Source organism: Pezoporus flaviventris, unplaced genomic scaffold (genome assembly GCF_033815535.1).
Source record: "Pezoporus flaviventris isolate CSIRO_AGI_PZ_B2104156 unplaced genomic scaffold, CSIRO_AGI_Pfla_v1 ptg000002l, whole genome shotgun sequence".
Lineage (NCBI taxonomy): Eukaryota > Metazoa > Chordata > Aves > Psittaciformes > Psittacidae > Pezoporus > Pezoporus flaviventris.
The window spans coordinates 5,981,816-5,998,124 of NW_026892550.1; the positions used below are offsets into that span (position 1 = coordinate 5,981,816).

The 16,309-nt window shown below is 39.9% G+C and overlaps 1 protein-coding gene across 4 annotated transcripts in view; it reads right to left on the minus strand.

Annotated features, from left to right (window-relative positions):
• The window catches only part of ZFYVE28 (zinc finger FYVE-type containing 28), a 147,719-nt gene continuing 131,410 nt past the window's right edge, over window positions 1-16,309 (minus strand). For 2 of the 4 annotated variants that reach the window (XM_061467446.1, XM_061467428.1), the window contains 5 exons: window positions 15,410-15,561; window positions 14,722-14,838; window positions 13,796-13,900; window positions 3,269-3,372; window positions 1-2,320 (listed from right to left, as the gene is read on the minus strand). In XM_061467446.1, coding sequence (XP_061323430.1) covers window positions 2,189-2,320; window positions 3,269-3,372; window positions 13,796-13,900; window positions 14,722-14,838; window positions 15,410-15,561 — 610 coding nt within the window. In that variant the 3' untranslated portion in view covers window positions 1-2,188. Of the gene's footprint in view, window positions 2,321-3,268; window positions 3,373-13,795; window positions 13,901-14,721; window positions 14,839-15,409; window positions 15,565-16,309 lie in introns of all 4 variants that reach the window. The other 2 variants (XM_061467437.1, XM_061467419.1) reach the window with 1 other exon arrangement.

A 16,309-nucleotide genomic window follows, 5' to 3' on the forward strand; every position in this document is an offset into this window, starting at 1 on the left:
TGGAAGTAGAAAGTCCTGACACTTTAATTATCTGAAGAGATTACAAGATGAAAGCCTTCCTTGAGGCAAATGTATATTAGTATCGATATAGTCGTTGTGCTTTTCAGTAAGAGAAATAGGAGTCTGTATTTACATAAGAAACTATAGTGTCTGAGATCTTTAAATATCATATTTATGGAAATGATTCTGAATTACAGCATTTACAAAATAAAAACAAGCTTGAATAAATATTTAGTCCATTAAATAAGATTTTCTTTTTTTCACAGAAGCAACTTTTTGTGCATATTTATTTCACAATTGAAGTTTGTTGTATTTTGTTTATCCTATAAAAGAAGCATTAAATTTGTTGTTTATTTTTTTCTTTATTTTTCTCTAAAAATAAACCTGCAATAATCATTGCAATGTGAAGCCTGAGATTTAAGCCTGAATAAGTATCATTGCTTGCACCACATGACCCACCTCCCACCAATCACCCAACTCCACACCTTTCCAAACTCTGGTGAATGCCGACACTCCCAATTCAAGGAACCCACGGGAAGGATTTCAGGGAAATAATAATAAAAATATAGCTAAGGTGAGGATAACACATCGTAGCCGACATTGTCTACAAACAGCATCATAAGGCTTGTGCATTACACATAAACTAAGTGAAGCTGTTTTATCTGGTTCAAAACAACAGTAGTGCCAAACTGTTGTACCCTTATATGGCTCATTAACACTGAATAATAAACCACTTAACAAAGGGAATATCCCCAGAAAAATAAATTAACAAAGAAAAATCAACACTGGCCAGTTTCGCTTTATCATTTTGAATGACAGCCCCACGGTTGGCGATACTGCCAACAACGTCCTCATCCTTTTTTGTGTTTATCACTTTGAAACACAGTGTGTACCACTGCGAGTCAGGAAAGGGGATACAGCAAAGAGCTCTTGATCTCATTTCCTCTGTAACCACAGCACACACTGTCTTGCTTTTCATGTGGCTAACTCAAAGCATGTCCAAACGCCTTTGAAACCTCAGTGCTCAGGGTGCTCTTACTGCAAATAGTTTGTGCAAGATCATAGCACGAATCCATGAGTCTTATTTCTTTCCCCTTCAAGTGGAGATGAAAACTAATGCCTGGTGTTTCAAATAAATACAAACATCTTCTGAGTTGTTAGCATGAGTGAAGTAACAGTATGCAATATTTTACACAGTTACTCTGCCAAATGTGGACAAGAAGTACCCTTCTCTGGCTGACTATTCTGTAAGACCTTTTGAATATATCACTACATATTTGTCTTTTAAGAACCGTTTAAAAAAAAAACCTGAATACAGGAGAAATAATTTGTCACATCTACTGAATTTTGCTGCTAAACTCTTTCAAAAATACGTATTTTAATATTTGGTAACCTGAATATTTGGTAACTGAAGTTTGTTAAGTTTTAAATACTGATATAGAAACCAAAGCTCTCTGTCAGGCTTTTATTCATGGGATTTAGTATAAATTATGCAGATTACAAATAACTTCCAAAAGCCCAAAATATGGAACTGGAAGTTGTAAAACTGAACTTCAGAAGACAACTTGGGAGTTATTGCTCTGCTCAGTACATGAAAGGCATCAGAAATATACTGCTTCAGGACCTTCAGTGCTTCCTATGTGATTCACAGAAGATTTTGCCTTTGTAAATATAGAATATGGACTTGAAATTGTTTTCTTTTAATTCTAGCATAGGTAGCAAAAATCTAGTAATGGGAAAGTTAAACCGCAGCAGGAGGGAGAGCGCTGACACCCACAGCCATGCTGGTATTCTGGTGAGCACAGAAGTGTCCGAGCTTTGGGACCGATTTGCTGGGATGGACTGGTTAACTGGCTACTTGTTCCTAGCGTGTAAGGTAAGCAGCAAGGCTTGTTCGATTCTTGGAGCCCTATTTCCTTCCACACAGTGCATTTGTTCTGCATATGGCATCGTAACATTAATGTTATAAATTCATGGAAGACTGTACTTTAGCCTTAGAGCTACAGTCACTTCATACTTCCTTTTAGCAGCTTAGTAAAATGCAATAAAAACTGTCTGTACAAAATTTATAATAATGGATGTCAAAGCCTACATGCCCTCACGGGATCCCTCTTTCAAGTTAATTCTTGGCTTAGGTCAAATATATCAGTCCGTGTAAGACTCCATGACACACCAGTGGTTTAATACATCAGATACCAGCTTTGTCACTATAGAAAGGAGTGACATGGAACACATAACAGTGAGTGCAAACACGGACAGGCTTCATCTGACCATAACGAGGTAATGGAGCAGAGTGGGAGGAACAGCGGGAACAGAAGATCTGAAAAACAAAAGGGAGATTTCACTTTAGTTCCTTGTAAGGGCTGGATGGGACAAAACGGATTTCAAGAATGGGGAGAGAAGATGCTGCTGGACTTTTGTGTACTGGCAACACCACCCTCCTCAGCACAGCAGATGCAAGCCCTCTGCAGGCAATTCATAGCCCAATAACCAATTAATCTGACTGTGCTGAGCCTCTCTGACACAGGTACCCAAGCACTACCATTAGCCAAGGCAGGCTTGTCTGGCTCTGCAGGTCACAGGGGAAGGCAGCTCCACCAGAGATGAAAAGAAGCATCTCTCTCCCTTGGTTTTAAAGAAAGACTAGGAGAATCTTTGTGATGTGTGTGTAATCTCCAGAGTTCCCGCTCCTCCAAGCCAACTCCAAAGTTAACAAAAACAGCTTCTCCACCCTCTTCATTTTTAAGCTGTGCGGGAGCCAGCAAGTGGAACAGGACTGCAGATCTCTGGCTTCCTGAGGCACATGACTGCTATTTAATTCCTCACTCCCTCTTCCTCCCCCACAAACTCACAAAGCAGCAGCTCTACACACCGCAGTCAGCCTGCAAAGGCTTAGGAAGAGAGCAAAGGGACACACCATCCCTGCAGCTGAGCTGTGTTCCACCCCTCGCAGTGGAGGCTGCTGCGGCTCATGAAAGCTTACAGCAGTAGCTCAGAGTGCCTTTGGATCTGGGGTGTTTGTTCCAGGGTCTCAACAGGGCATTCTGATTTTTAGCAGACAAGTGCTTATTGCTGTATAGAAGTCAAAACCTCCTCCCCACTTTCTAAACATAACCTGAGCAGTTGACAGTCAAGACGCATGAAACCACTTGTGACTGGAGGACCCTATGGAAGGGCACACATTTTGCTGTGCAGCTGAGTTTTGTTGTACACATGAATTTGCTGTTCTCTTTGGCAGACTTTCTCACTTGTTTGACTGAGTCATTACCTTGCCACAGCTCCGACAGTGGTGCTTCCTGCGAATGACTGTGAAAGGAGCCTTGCACGCAGTGCAGTAGCTGCAGACTTCATCTGGAACCCAGTCAGGAGGATCTGTCAAAAACACAGCAGCAAAAGGGAACATAAATCAAAAGGGAATAGAACCAAACACGCAATTACCAAATCCTCAAGGGACTAAGGAGAATAAAATGTAACAGCAGCTGCTTTCATTTGAGCTTCTCAACGTGCTTTGTGAACAGCTGGGCGAGATCAGGATACCCAGGAAGGCTCAACTCCCCCTTTTCTGCTAAGCTCTCACCTTTGGTCCAAGCACAGCAAGTACTGAAACAGAACACAGCAGCTTTGCAGTCAAAATGAAGTATATTCTATTCAAATGAAAGTGGCAGGGAAAAGGAGATAAGCAAAATGAAGTATGAAGACAAGAGACTATTAGAGCAGAGCTGGATCACAGGTGTTTTTGTCAATGCACCCAATGCATCAAAACAAGCTTAGAGCTGAGATCATTCCCAGCCTCTTCAGCCCTCCCTGCAGAAAGGCTGACTGCTTTTCTGCAATTATGCAAGCAACCCTACACATAATGAATCGAAGCCTGATTACTGTCTGCTAAACTATTAGGACTCTTACTGGAAGTCACCAGTAACTATAGCAAAACCACAAAATCAAGTGTACAAGACTTAGCAGAGAAAGAAGTCAACCATTATCCCAACCAGCATGTTTCAGTTGTTTATTTCTCCTGTGAGCTCTCTAACCTCTCATTAAAGCCAAGCAGGGAAATGATTTGGTTTTGGCAAAGCAGAAGGTATTAGGCTCGCTTCTGTCAAGATGCTTCTGCTAGCGACAGGCTGACCTGACCTCAGAGAGTCTAAAATTACAAGTGCAGAAATGACGTAGCCAATGGCCTAACGAAGTTGTTAAAAATCTAATGAAGGGCAAAGCAAGTTTTATCCAAGAGGAATCCAAGGACACAGCAAACACAACGGCTGGATGTTATTTACTCAAGTTCCCTATATGCATCTTCTCTCTGAGTGTTATTTACAGTATGCAACCCATGCAATTGCTGATTTATAAACCTGACAAGCAAAATCCCTGCCTCAGGGAGCATATTATCAAGCAACAAAATATATGGTGCAGTTAATGCAAAGGTCAACAGGGCTACAGCTACAGGCAGAGAGAAGATAATTAAATGAAAAACCCACTGCATTGTTCAAACACAACCACGACCAGTTTTCATGTGTTTGTCATATTGCAATGTTTGTCAAATTAAAAGTAAAAAGGAGCTAGCATTCAATGCAGAAAATGTTCAAAAAGCAGATTAATAAAAACAAAGAGAACCTGGAATCTTGACTCAGCTTTTACAGGCTCCTCTGAACTATTTTGGAAACTGAAGTATTTCAAAGAAGCAGTCTTTCATTTAATGAACAAACTGGTCTGATAAAGATCACAGCTGTAGGGACAGCAACCAAAACCAAAGTCTGTGTGCAAAGAGATAACCGATGTGGTGAAAAAAACCCAGAGATTGCATGAAGCAGCTTTTACCTCATCCCTGGGAGCAGTTCATGAGAAAAGGTTCTGTGGGGACACAAGGCTACAAATTCCTACTTCAAACGCAGGCTCCCTTCAGCAGCAGGGAGGAGCAGGACTGCCACATTAAGTCAAAGCATAAAGAGCAAAGAAACTAAGATGTTTTCCTTTCCAAGTCTTGCCCCTCTCTGTAAACTCACTAGCTAGTACATAGTAAGTGAAACTTATTCCTAATACTAGTTTAGGATGTTGATTTTGAAAGCTTTCCTGATTCACAGGAATCTGATCTGAAACCTTGGCAAATCTGATGGCCTTGAAGCATCTCCACCCAGGAAGTTCCTTGGGTTATCACATATAATCTAAACACAATAACTGAGCCAATAATGATATTCCTGTTTAAAACCTGCTGTTAGACTACTTAGTCATGATTAAGTTTTTCAGGAATTTAACTATCCCATTGATACTTACTAATTAAGACAGCAAAACCCAGGAAGTTATTCAAACTCTGTGCTCTCGGGTCTCCCTCCCAGATGAATGCAGAGCTGATGGAAGCAGGTTTGGTAAGATGCTTACTTTGCTACTGATGCTTTATCAACTGCATTATCATGTGGGCTACCATGTTCACCTTTACCTAGTTCCTGATTTTAATAGTCACAAAAAAAGACACAAAACACAGGCCCTGCAACACACCAATATGAACTGCAACTTCTGCAGCAGCCAGTACCTTAATCGCTCCTTCTCTTAGATTAGTCCAGACACATCATAAGCTAACACAACTCCATCACAAAGACACTGGAGCTCAGCAGAAAATATCTTTCTACTCAGGTATTTACCACTTGGGCTTTGGTTTATTTTTTCTTCTGTTATTGCCCTTGAAGTGCTATATCGAAAAAAATATTTGTTTAATTGACCTTGCACGGATTTATCTTCAGTGCTAAATAAAAACTGCACCCCCCGTGAGAAACGGCAAATTTAGTTTGATAAATAATGACCTTATAAACTCATAATAATCCTACAGTATATAGTTCATAGTTCATGGTTACAGAATTACTTGACTGCCAGATGAATTAATCAGCAAACTGTATTTATAACTGCATTTAAAAAAATCACAACGTAGTGGTATTCAATGTATAAAACCAGTATAACCCTCTCTACAGAACGCTCTCCCACATTAAAGGGACTCTTTCCACCTCCACGTTGGCGTCATGTCAGCTGATTCACTAAATGAATACATCAGTGGAGTGAGCTAAAGGGCACATGTCGCCCCAGACAGTGAGTCAACAACATAAGGCCCTTTGACAGGGCTACATGACCAGCCCCATACCCCGCTGGTTCTGGGGTTTAATGCCCTCCTAGCATTCCAATTGCTGTCACCAAGATCTGCTGCACTGCAGCACACCCCCAAATAGTAACACTTAGTTATATAACAGCTTTTAACATTCAAAACGCTGTACAAACGTTAATTGCTTTGCTCCTCATCACCCAGCTACAGTCACTAAGCGTGTCGGGAGAAATCGGGAGAGAAATGTGTTGCCCAAAAATCATTCAGCAGTGCAGCCTTGAAATAACATTCAAAATAAGGAACTTTGGGCCATTAGCCCTATGCCTTTGCTTCCAGTCATGACTGAAAATGTCCTTACACTGAATACAAACACAGAGACTTCAATTTGAGAGTATGCACTTGGAAATTAAACACAACCCTGGCTGAAGCCAGCGTGCTCGCATTGGCAAGAAGGATGAAGCCCTGAATGACTCAGTCTCTGAGCCAGTGCGAGCCTCAGTGGCAACAGAATCCCACCCTTTGGTCACCTTCATAAGCCTCATCTCACCCAATCTTGGGAGCAGCCCTTCTGACTTAACATATATTAATGATTGAGTCATCAGGCTTTTTATAGAGCAGGTTTTTGAAATACTCTCTGAAGAGCAGTCTCACGAGGGGATAAAGCTGCAACACAAGGAACAGAGTGAGTTAGCATGAGCCTGAAGACATGCTGGAGGCAGGGCAGCAGCATTGCACCCGTAGGCTTTTTATGTTATAGTCCTTCTCTGGGCTACGCTGCTCCATTAGCTCTGCATGCAGCAGCAAACGGAAAAACATTCAGTCTCTACAGCACTATCTGGCTGTGCTTCAGGGATTTGTACAAGGAATAGAGGGAAAACCTTGTTTGTGGGCTAACTGGCCCGCTGCTTTATCATGCAATGTGAGTTAAGAGAAGTCTGCTGGGAAAAGGATGAAGACCATTGCACAAACATCAAAGAGGAGGAGGGAGGGAGGGAAGGGATTAAGGAGACAGAAAGACTGCAGAAATAAATTTTAGGAAGAAACATTAAAAGCATGTGCAGGAAAAAAAAGTCAGGAAAAAACCAAGTATTTAGAGAGACAAGTTTAGAGGAAAGGAAAAGGCACAAGATAAAATTAAACAGGGTAAAGACTCAAAAACACATTTTAAAAGGAGAAACAGTATTCCCAACTCTTAACTATTAAAAAAGCCTGGCATTATGATCTCTCATAAAGCATGGATTTTTACGGTCTTTTTTATTCGTTTTACGCTGTATTTTTTACAATTCACCTTTACATGTCTATGCAACCTCATTAGCTGAAAAAGTTCTCTTTAAAAAGTTAAAAATCTCACATAAATCCAAGATGCTGGAGCCTTGAAACACCCATAATCATGATGAAAAACATCGCGAGACACTGTAAACTGTTAAAAAGCACATGTGAATTAATGTTGCTTAAGTATGTGCAACAGACCTACTGCTGTTTCACCTAATCCTACGAAAAACAAGGAGAACATCTCAGTGTCCCAGAACAAAAGAGGAAGAGAGACTGGACCCAGGTACATCAGTAGTGTTGACTGAAACAACATTAGACCAGAAAGCTTAAGTTTATTCAATGGTGCTGAGAAACAAACTCAGGTGAGGAGGAAACGATTTCCACAGCTGTTGGAGCTTGCAGAAAGTTTAATGTAGCAAATCTAGACTCTGGTACAAAACAAATCAGAAAGCATGCACACACCGATTGCTGACGAAGAGCAGCTATAAAGCCCTAAGCTTGCACATTGTCACCAAACAACTGACAGAAAAGACCCTTTCTGCATCTTTTGTTTTGATCAAATATTCCTAATGCGGATAGTTCCTCCTGCATTGATGTGTATTAGATTTTAGTGCACTTCAATCATAACCCTGAGTATGTTTTTACCAAACTAACCTGAAGAGGGCTGTTCAGCAGCCTGTGGAACTTACACTGCTACAGCCGTCAAAGCGCATTACGCTCACAGCTGCAAAAAAGGTCAGATGGGCTTGCTGGAGCTCTTCTGGTGAAAGCAGGAATTCTCACAGTTTCAAGTATAGAAAGTAGAGAGCTCAGGTGGTGTGACTTTACCTCTCACTTCAGCTGCTACCGTAAGATGAACCTTTTTGTCCCTTATCACACAATTTTCCGCATGTCATTGTGGTTAATCTCTGACTTTCATATAAGATTTCTAGGAGGCAATTGCAGCAAAGTAATCTACCCCTCCTCAGTAGATTCACTGTTGAGTGCAGCTGGCTTCAAGTTTTTCAATAGAAATAAATTTTCTGCTTCAAAAATATTGTTTGATGAAAATTTCAAGGGTGAGGAAGAAAACAGGCACAGACTTAATAGCTTCAAGTATAGCTTTTACCAGGCAGCTTTCTTAGCATGGAGCTTCTGTGCAAATCTAGGCAGGTTTCACCGAAGTATGGAGCTCTGCAGACTCGAGCTCAAGTATCTGCTCTGATTCAATACAACCTTGAATGGCAACATCCTATGTCAGTTCTGTACAAATACATGATGAGCAGCTCATTCTTTGGCCAAAATAATTATTGATGTAAAATGGAACAACTGAGATAGAAAACACTGACTTCCACTGGGGTATGGTTGAAATCTTTACTTCAAATCAGACAGACTGGAGACTTGGATCTTCCACACAAACATTACTAGGGGTCTTTCTCTGTAAGAGCTACAAACCAGTATAAACTAGAAGCAAGTTGATAATGAAGGCCTACGTTCTATACACCAGAAGAACAGTCAATATATGTATTTTCAGGACAGACTAATTCAAATCTGATCAAAATCCCAGTTATGTCATTGTGGAGCTGAATAAATCTGTGCTTTACAGTAAAAGTACAGTACCCTGAGAAAGTTCTTAAAAAGTCAGATCAAATTAATGCAATACAACCTAAAACGTGATCAAAATTTGATAAGTTTACATGCACAATTCAGTACGTCCAGTTGATTGCAAAACATTGCCTCAATATGGAAAACTGAATGCTAGATTCTTCTCTTGCACAGAGTGAGCAGAGCTGCTGAATAAGGTAAGAGTAAAAACTTACGTGGACAGAATAGGTTTGGCCATTGAACTGCACAACAGTTTAACTTCTTTCATTGAGGAGGTTCTGCTGGTCATCATTATCAATAATAGATTAGCCACTGCATATAGAGGAGGAAAAAAACCCTGAAGTATTCAGCTAGAGTTGACAGCTAATTCTAGAGTCACCATGATTAGATTCTGCACATACAGTATCATGGGTGGGTTTTTTTGACCCTGTGACTTCTTACTGCAACAAGAGCTCAAGTCTTGTGAATATAAATTACTGAATTATGCTTGTGCTGCTGACTGGAGAGCAGAGAGGACTTGTGGCTAGACTAAAGTGGGTGGGCTGGAATATTATGAGATGGAAAGAGATCAAGGAGAAAGAGCATGCTGCTGTGCAGCAAACAGATCCTAACACCATTTGGCACAAACAGATATTTGTACTGGCAGCCACAGCAAATCCATTATGGCTGGAGTTATAACTCAGTGGTAGCAAGCAAGGCAGTTCTGTACGGATGCTAGAGGGATAAGGGGTGAAGATGAATGTATGGTTGCAGAGAGAGCCAAGTTGCTACAGCAAGTATTTTCATAGGGCACCAACAGCTTCATGATGCTTTCTGTTTTTCTTTCAAAAAATCTTCTGATGCTTATTCTTAGACAACAAACGTAAATCACTTTCTTAGCCCATCATGACATTGACCATTAAAAACATTCAGCTTCCCTTAATCGCAACAGATGAATCTTCCCGAGTAATAAATCACCCTAAACCACACGCATGGTCAAACCCCCAATTTGCCAAATTTCACTATTAAAAATCATTGCACTCACAAAGATAAACATAATGTTCCCAAATATGGCGACAGGGACTTACGCTTGATCACATTTACAAATTGATAAAGAAACAAATACATAAAATCCCTTATCAAGACCAAAAAAAAAAAGCTACTCTGTGTGTGTGTGTGTGTGTGTGTGTGTGTGTATCTGTGCACATATACAGGAACCTGTTGGCAAAGACAAAGCAAGTTTTGTGCTGGCGTTAGAGACATGATACCAGGCACATAAATGGCAGAAGTACAAATAATTATGCTTCCTCAAAAAAGTCCTAGAGCACTAGGACAGCACGGATGAACACACATCACAGGCTCATCTGTACTCTCAAAAATGCTTTTGTTTTGGAATGCCAATTAATCTGTAGTTTATTGTATTTCAACCTTCAGAAGGTCACGAGATTTAACTCTTACACCCTTGCCCATGTCAGCTGCCTCAAAGTAAACATTCATATTGGTTTTACAACCCAGACCAGCTGGTGGCTTTTATGTACAATATGAATGAGAAATCTGACAAAACCAAGTGATTCATCTTCATAATCTGAGTAGAGGCTGGAACCTTCTGTAGAATCTTAAAACCATTTATTTTTTCAGGTTGCTGGGCTTGCCTTTTTTAATTACCATTTATTGTACACACTCTAAACATTCAGCACTTTTGGTAAGAGATTTTTATTTGATAATTGGAAAATGCTTTCCTGGCAGGTTGCTTGTTGGACTTTCTCAGTTTGATACATGCTCCTGTGCTACCACAATGTCAGAGCAGAGGAGCTACTGATGCACTCATTTGCTTTAAATTGGTTTTCCTTACAGTTGAAATCATTGAGTGATGTGAAGTCTAGAAATGATGTACCAGAAATGATATAATTAATTTTGGTGCAACACTCAGACTTTGAGATGACTCCTTTAATGGTGATAACTCCCATTAGTGGCCTGTGCCCAGATTTGGTCTGAAGGACAAAGGTATCAGGCTTGCTGCAAGAAATAGGGCACAATGCTCATGCAGCAAATGTTGCCTTAACCACCAGACATCTTCCACCTGCATCCAAACATCACCCAATATCATGGGCTTTTGCTTCCACAGTTACTAGCAAAAATGAGGTAACTGGGGAGGTGATATAAGGGGGAAAAGATACATGGCTGCTGAGGTTAAAATACTGCTGTAAGTTTATGCCTCATACTGACTGCCTTAAGGACAGCAAAACCATGTATACCGTTAGCTTTCACTGCATACCTCAGTAGGAAAAGTCTGTACAGTGCTGCCAGCAATGACAACATGGGAACTAAAGGGACAGGGGCCTGGAACATGTGGGGCATGAGTGGACAGACTGGGTGTTTCTACAGATTCCACAAGTTCAAACTGACCCACTAGAGACACCCCTTTTTGTAGACCTTCCATGGTTTGTTTTGGTTTGGAGGGTGGAGCTCATCTCCACGGTCCCCAGCACCCTCTGCCTCTCTGTGATACAGAAAATTCCTACCCATCACCAAATTTTAGTGCCAAGTAAGAGTCTTACTAGTGTAGTAAGACTATACTAGTCAGTTTACATGGTCAGAGGAGCTGTACCGATTTGTCCAAGGAGGTAGTTACAGCATAACTACTTACACACAAGCCAAGTAAGACTCCTAGTGAAAGTCTGCAAGGAGATTGATTCAGACTTCCCAGTGATCAGGCACGGATATCAAAAGCAGAGGACCTGCAGGAGCACTGGCTAAATGGCTTTGTTTAGAGGCTGCGTTACAACATGGGAAAACATTGTGCCAAGGCAGGCAAGCTTGTTCTGGCACCCATGTCTACTTATTCAAAAGGGACTTGGTTGTGCCATAAGGCTCTGCTTTCCATCACGCAGGCGTACATGAAACACCTGCAGGCAGGGGGCTGGTTTTGCTGTAGTAACCTGCATATGCTATTAATACTGCAGGTTGGGTTTCACCATTTGCTTAGGGTCATAACTGATACAACACTGTCTGTGCACTGCAGGGACCCTTGTAAGTCTAAAGGATGCCCTCTACCACACTACTGTGTGGCCATAACACCATGTAACCACCCAGACTGTTGTACTCTATTTCAATAGACAACATCCTAAGCCATAGGCTACACTTCTCCAAACATAAAACCTTCCCCATGCCAATAGCAGATGACATGAAGAGCTGAATAAGATGTCAGGGAAGTGAAGACTGCCTTGACAAAATGCACATCCGCTGTGAGAAAGTTATTCAGCATCCTGCAGTTCAGAACACCTTGCTTTCAAGCTCTGCAAGTCAAATTCACTGACAGCATCAGGCATTGATCCAAACCAAAAGAATATGAACTGAAATGGTAGAGAATAATAATCTCTTGCATTCTTTTCCAATATAGTCTATACATGGTAAGGATTTTGCTTAAAGATTTGTTCTTTACCGTACCTTCTGTGACATTCTGAATTATGGCACAAGGGAAAAATCAATTAAAATGACTACTGAATAGCTCTTTATCTGCCACCAAATCATCTTCCTCCAGAAGAGAGGATATTTCTACACTGCATTATACATGAATTAGCCCTGCTGTTCAAAACAGATTAGAGAACCTTTGGCCTGCAGCTTCAGAAAAAGGGTGAGCAAGAAAACCATGGGGTTTATATAAGCACAAAATAAGTTATGTAGCATTACTCTAAAACCTAATCTTGAAGAGCTTCCCCTGCCCCATGATTTCTGATCTTTATTACAAATGACATGAACCAGCATTTCTGTGGGTCACACTCCCATCCTCTGCTTACAGGCAGAGACTGCTTACCACTTAGTTCTCAGTTATCATGCATTCAAAACCTCTTGCTGGAAGAACAATAGTGTTTGTGGACAAATAGACAACAGTAGATCAAAGTTTTAAAGCAGGAAAATTACTGCACACTTGAATTTCTGGGAAGCTCAGATACAGTTTCACAGTTGATGGTTTTCTTGTATTTCTCACTTGACCACAGAGATACCACAGCTCTGATAATTGGACTCCTGGTGTGCTGAAACCACCACTTAGCCCTGAAGATCCAAGCTGATTGCTTTTTTGTTTGCTCTATCTCATACATCTACTTCCTTGTTTCTTATTCTTTGGCTGCAAGTGATCCGATGCATTTTAATCCCGTTTTTTTTAATACATTTACCATACCAGGGCTATAGTCCATAACTGATTCCTAAGCACTCCTGCAACAGCTCAGATTAAAAACCAGAGAAACAAAACCTTTGAGCTCTCAGAATTGCTCGAATCTCAATCAAAACTTTGAGACTTACATATGGGCTTCACTTTTAACATGTATGCAGCGAGACTGGAGTAACCTCAGTTAACTTACCTAAAACTAACTTTTTCATTGAAGTAATACGGTGAAGAATATGAAAACAGTAGCCAAAATATTTTGATCAAACACAAAGTGAAGGAAAAACAAGAGGTACTTTTACCATGGGGGAAAAAAGAAATCCACATATAGCAAATGATACAAAGATCTCTTTAGATTTGGCTAAGAGGACCTTTCTTAAGGCTTTGCGTCTTACACAGACCTCAACCTTGTCAGATGTAATACCATACACTGCACTGAAACCTTTTCTACACAGAACTTTCCTCGACTGATATAAAGGAATTCATAGTGGATATGACAGTTTGTAGATCAGTTTCATGAGGCTGTTTGAAAAAACCTGAAACAAATATGCTCGAGTTTATCATTTGACTTTGTCTCTAAACCATACCATGACAACATTTTATAGTTACTTTCCAGAGCCAAACACTGAGAGTTTTCTTCTCATTTTAATGATTTTTTTTATATACGTATATACATCACTTGCCTCATTTTATTTGAGAAAAAAAAAACGTACCTTCAAAATCCCCATCTCTGGCTTTTGCTGCAAGTTCTGAGGATGAAATACTTTCTTGACATAAAGCACAATCTTCCAATGCGGCACTCCTTAAACCCTGATTAACTGTAAAACAAACCAAGAAGTACTTGAATTCTTCTTTTTCCAATTAGCACTCAAAGCATTCATGTTAGGACATCTGGATTAGATTATAGTAGCACCTATATGCACCTTCTCAGACATCTTGCCTTTTTTTTTCTTTACCCTGACAGAGAGTGATATAAAAGTCTCCGCTACTTTTCTTTGGAATGAAAACAGAAATGAAAGATGCTGTTATTACAGGACATGCAGTCCTCTTAATTCTAGCAGTTTAGCTGCATCCTGTATTTTATTTCCCAATTCTTAACTTGGATCCCTTATAAAGAATAGATTATGAGAACTAACTAGAGATTCTCTACGTGAATCACACACATGCATATCCCAAAGAGAAACTTCATCCCCAGGTGAATGACAAGAGTCCCTGACTTTTATTTATGCTGTCATTTTGTTTATGCTTACTTTTGTCAACACCTTTGATTTTAATGTAATAGTTCATCCATTAGAAATTAATCCAAGCAAGTACTATTGACTAACATATATCTCCTAGTGATAATTTTTTACAGCTCCAGGTTTTTTATTACTCTCATTTGAATGTTCAGGAGCTCTTTGATGCTCTCTTTAATAATTCTGTCTAACCCTATTTTTTTCCTGCCAATAAAAAACTCCAATCTCTTTTCACATTATGGCATCCTGCTACCATAAAAACGTGGAAGTTTCAACCAAAAATAATAGAGGACTGTCATTCATGTTGTGTATTATTCGACTGCAGAGTTGGGTTGCATCAGAGGTTTGTCTGCTAACTTTAACCAAAAATTCACTACAGAAAACAAATGTTTATGTATCTTTACCTTTCTTTTGCTTTTCCTTGTCTTCTGTTTCAGGTTTGGTCGCCATAACTTCAAACAAGGTCTTTAAGATACTTCTCAGATCACTAGCATAGTTTGTCTGCAGCTGGTCAGCAACACCTTAGGAGTTTGAGAAAACAGATAAACCATTACTAGGCTATTACACCAGCCTTAAAAAAAGTATTTAAATTTGCCTGCTGCTATCAGTAATGGCTTTATATTTATTTTTGAGGGGATAATTTACTCATGTTATGAATAAAAATTAAGCATTTAAACTAATTTTTCCCAATGGCAAAGTCACATTCTGGCATTCATGCTAATTACAATTTGATACATATCTTCCTCGTATTTTGCTACGAAACCCTGAGAGATTCTTTTTGCATCAAAATACAACCGCTACATCAAATTTCTTCCCTTGAACACACAGGGCATCACCAAGAAAAAGAAAGCACTTCAAAGTCAACCCTGTTGCACACCCTAACTCTTCATCACTACAGGTTTAAGATGTCTGCATCTCGATTCTGCAAGTTCCCATCAGGCAACAGGTCCTTCTAGACCTGCAAGTAAGGGCCTAAAACAGTTTTCCTGCAAGGTAATGGATCTCTAGTGCATTCTATCATAACTTTACGTGCAGCAAAAAAAAAGAAAGATTAATAGTTTTCATATTCAGAACAAAAGGCAACTCTCATACCTGAGATACAGACAAAAAGGCGGTGAATAAGATCATTACTGCCATGAAATCTGGATCTGATCTTTTCTCGTGTGGCAATTTTAGCAGCCTGCAAAGCGAGCTGGATTTCTTCCTGATCGATGTCATCGGATGAACAAGAACTTGTCATTAAACTGCTGTCAGAGGGAAAAAAAAAAGGGAAGAAAAGTAATGTGAATCTTGGCGCAGTTGTTCAGGATGTTCAGCAAATCCTAAGAGGTTTATGACTCAGGAAAGGCTCTACAGCAAACTGGAACTAATTGCTGTAAATTCTTGTTGAAGTTAATCAACATGCAACTGATCACCATCAGGTTTGATTTTCACTCCGTGGCATAGCTGCAAAAAAAAACTTTCAAGCAGAAAATCACTTGTCTGTATTTTATTGCATTTTCCTCAGCTATCACAAAGTGCTGCACCATTCTTCACGTTAACTTCTAAAAGCTCAGCCCTGAAACCATAACTCCACCAAAAACCTGAAAGGGGAGAAATGACCTAAAAATGCGAAGGTCAGTTCTGAAGTCAACTTTGAAATTTATTAGCGTGGAAGCTAATTTGAAAAAAACGGATTTCTGAATTACATTACCTTGAAAGAGTGAGAATAGAATCTAAATATAGCCTTACATAAAGAAAAATGGGAAGAACAGTGATAAAATATAATAGACACAGTAGAGAGGTAGATTAGTCTCCTTATATACCTAACTGTAGGAATTACTGAAATGTCAAACTATTGTAAAAGAGTGGCTCATCTGCTCCAAAGAGATGAAAATGTGTCGCCAACTGTCTCCTACAGATTTAAATTTTCTTTTAAAAACCAAATGCACAGTTAGCAGCAATTTCCACCCCTTGTTCCTCCTCCCCCTTGATGGAGAGAAAGCCTGAAAG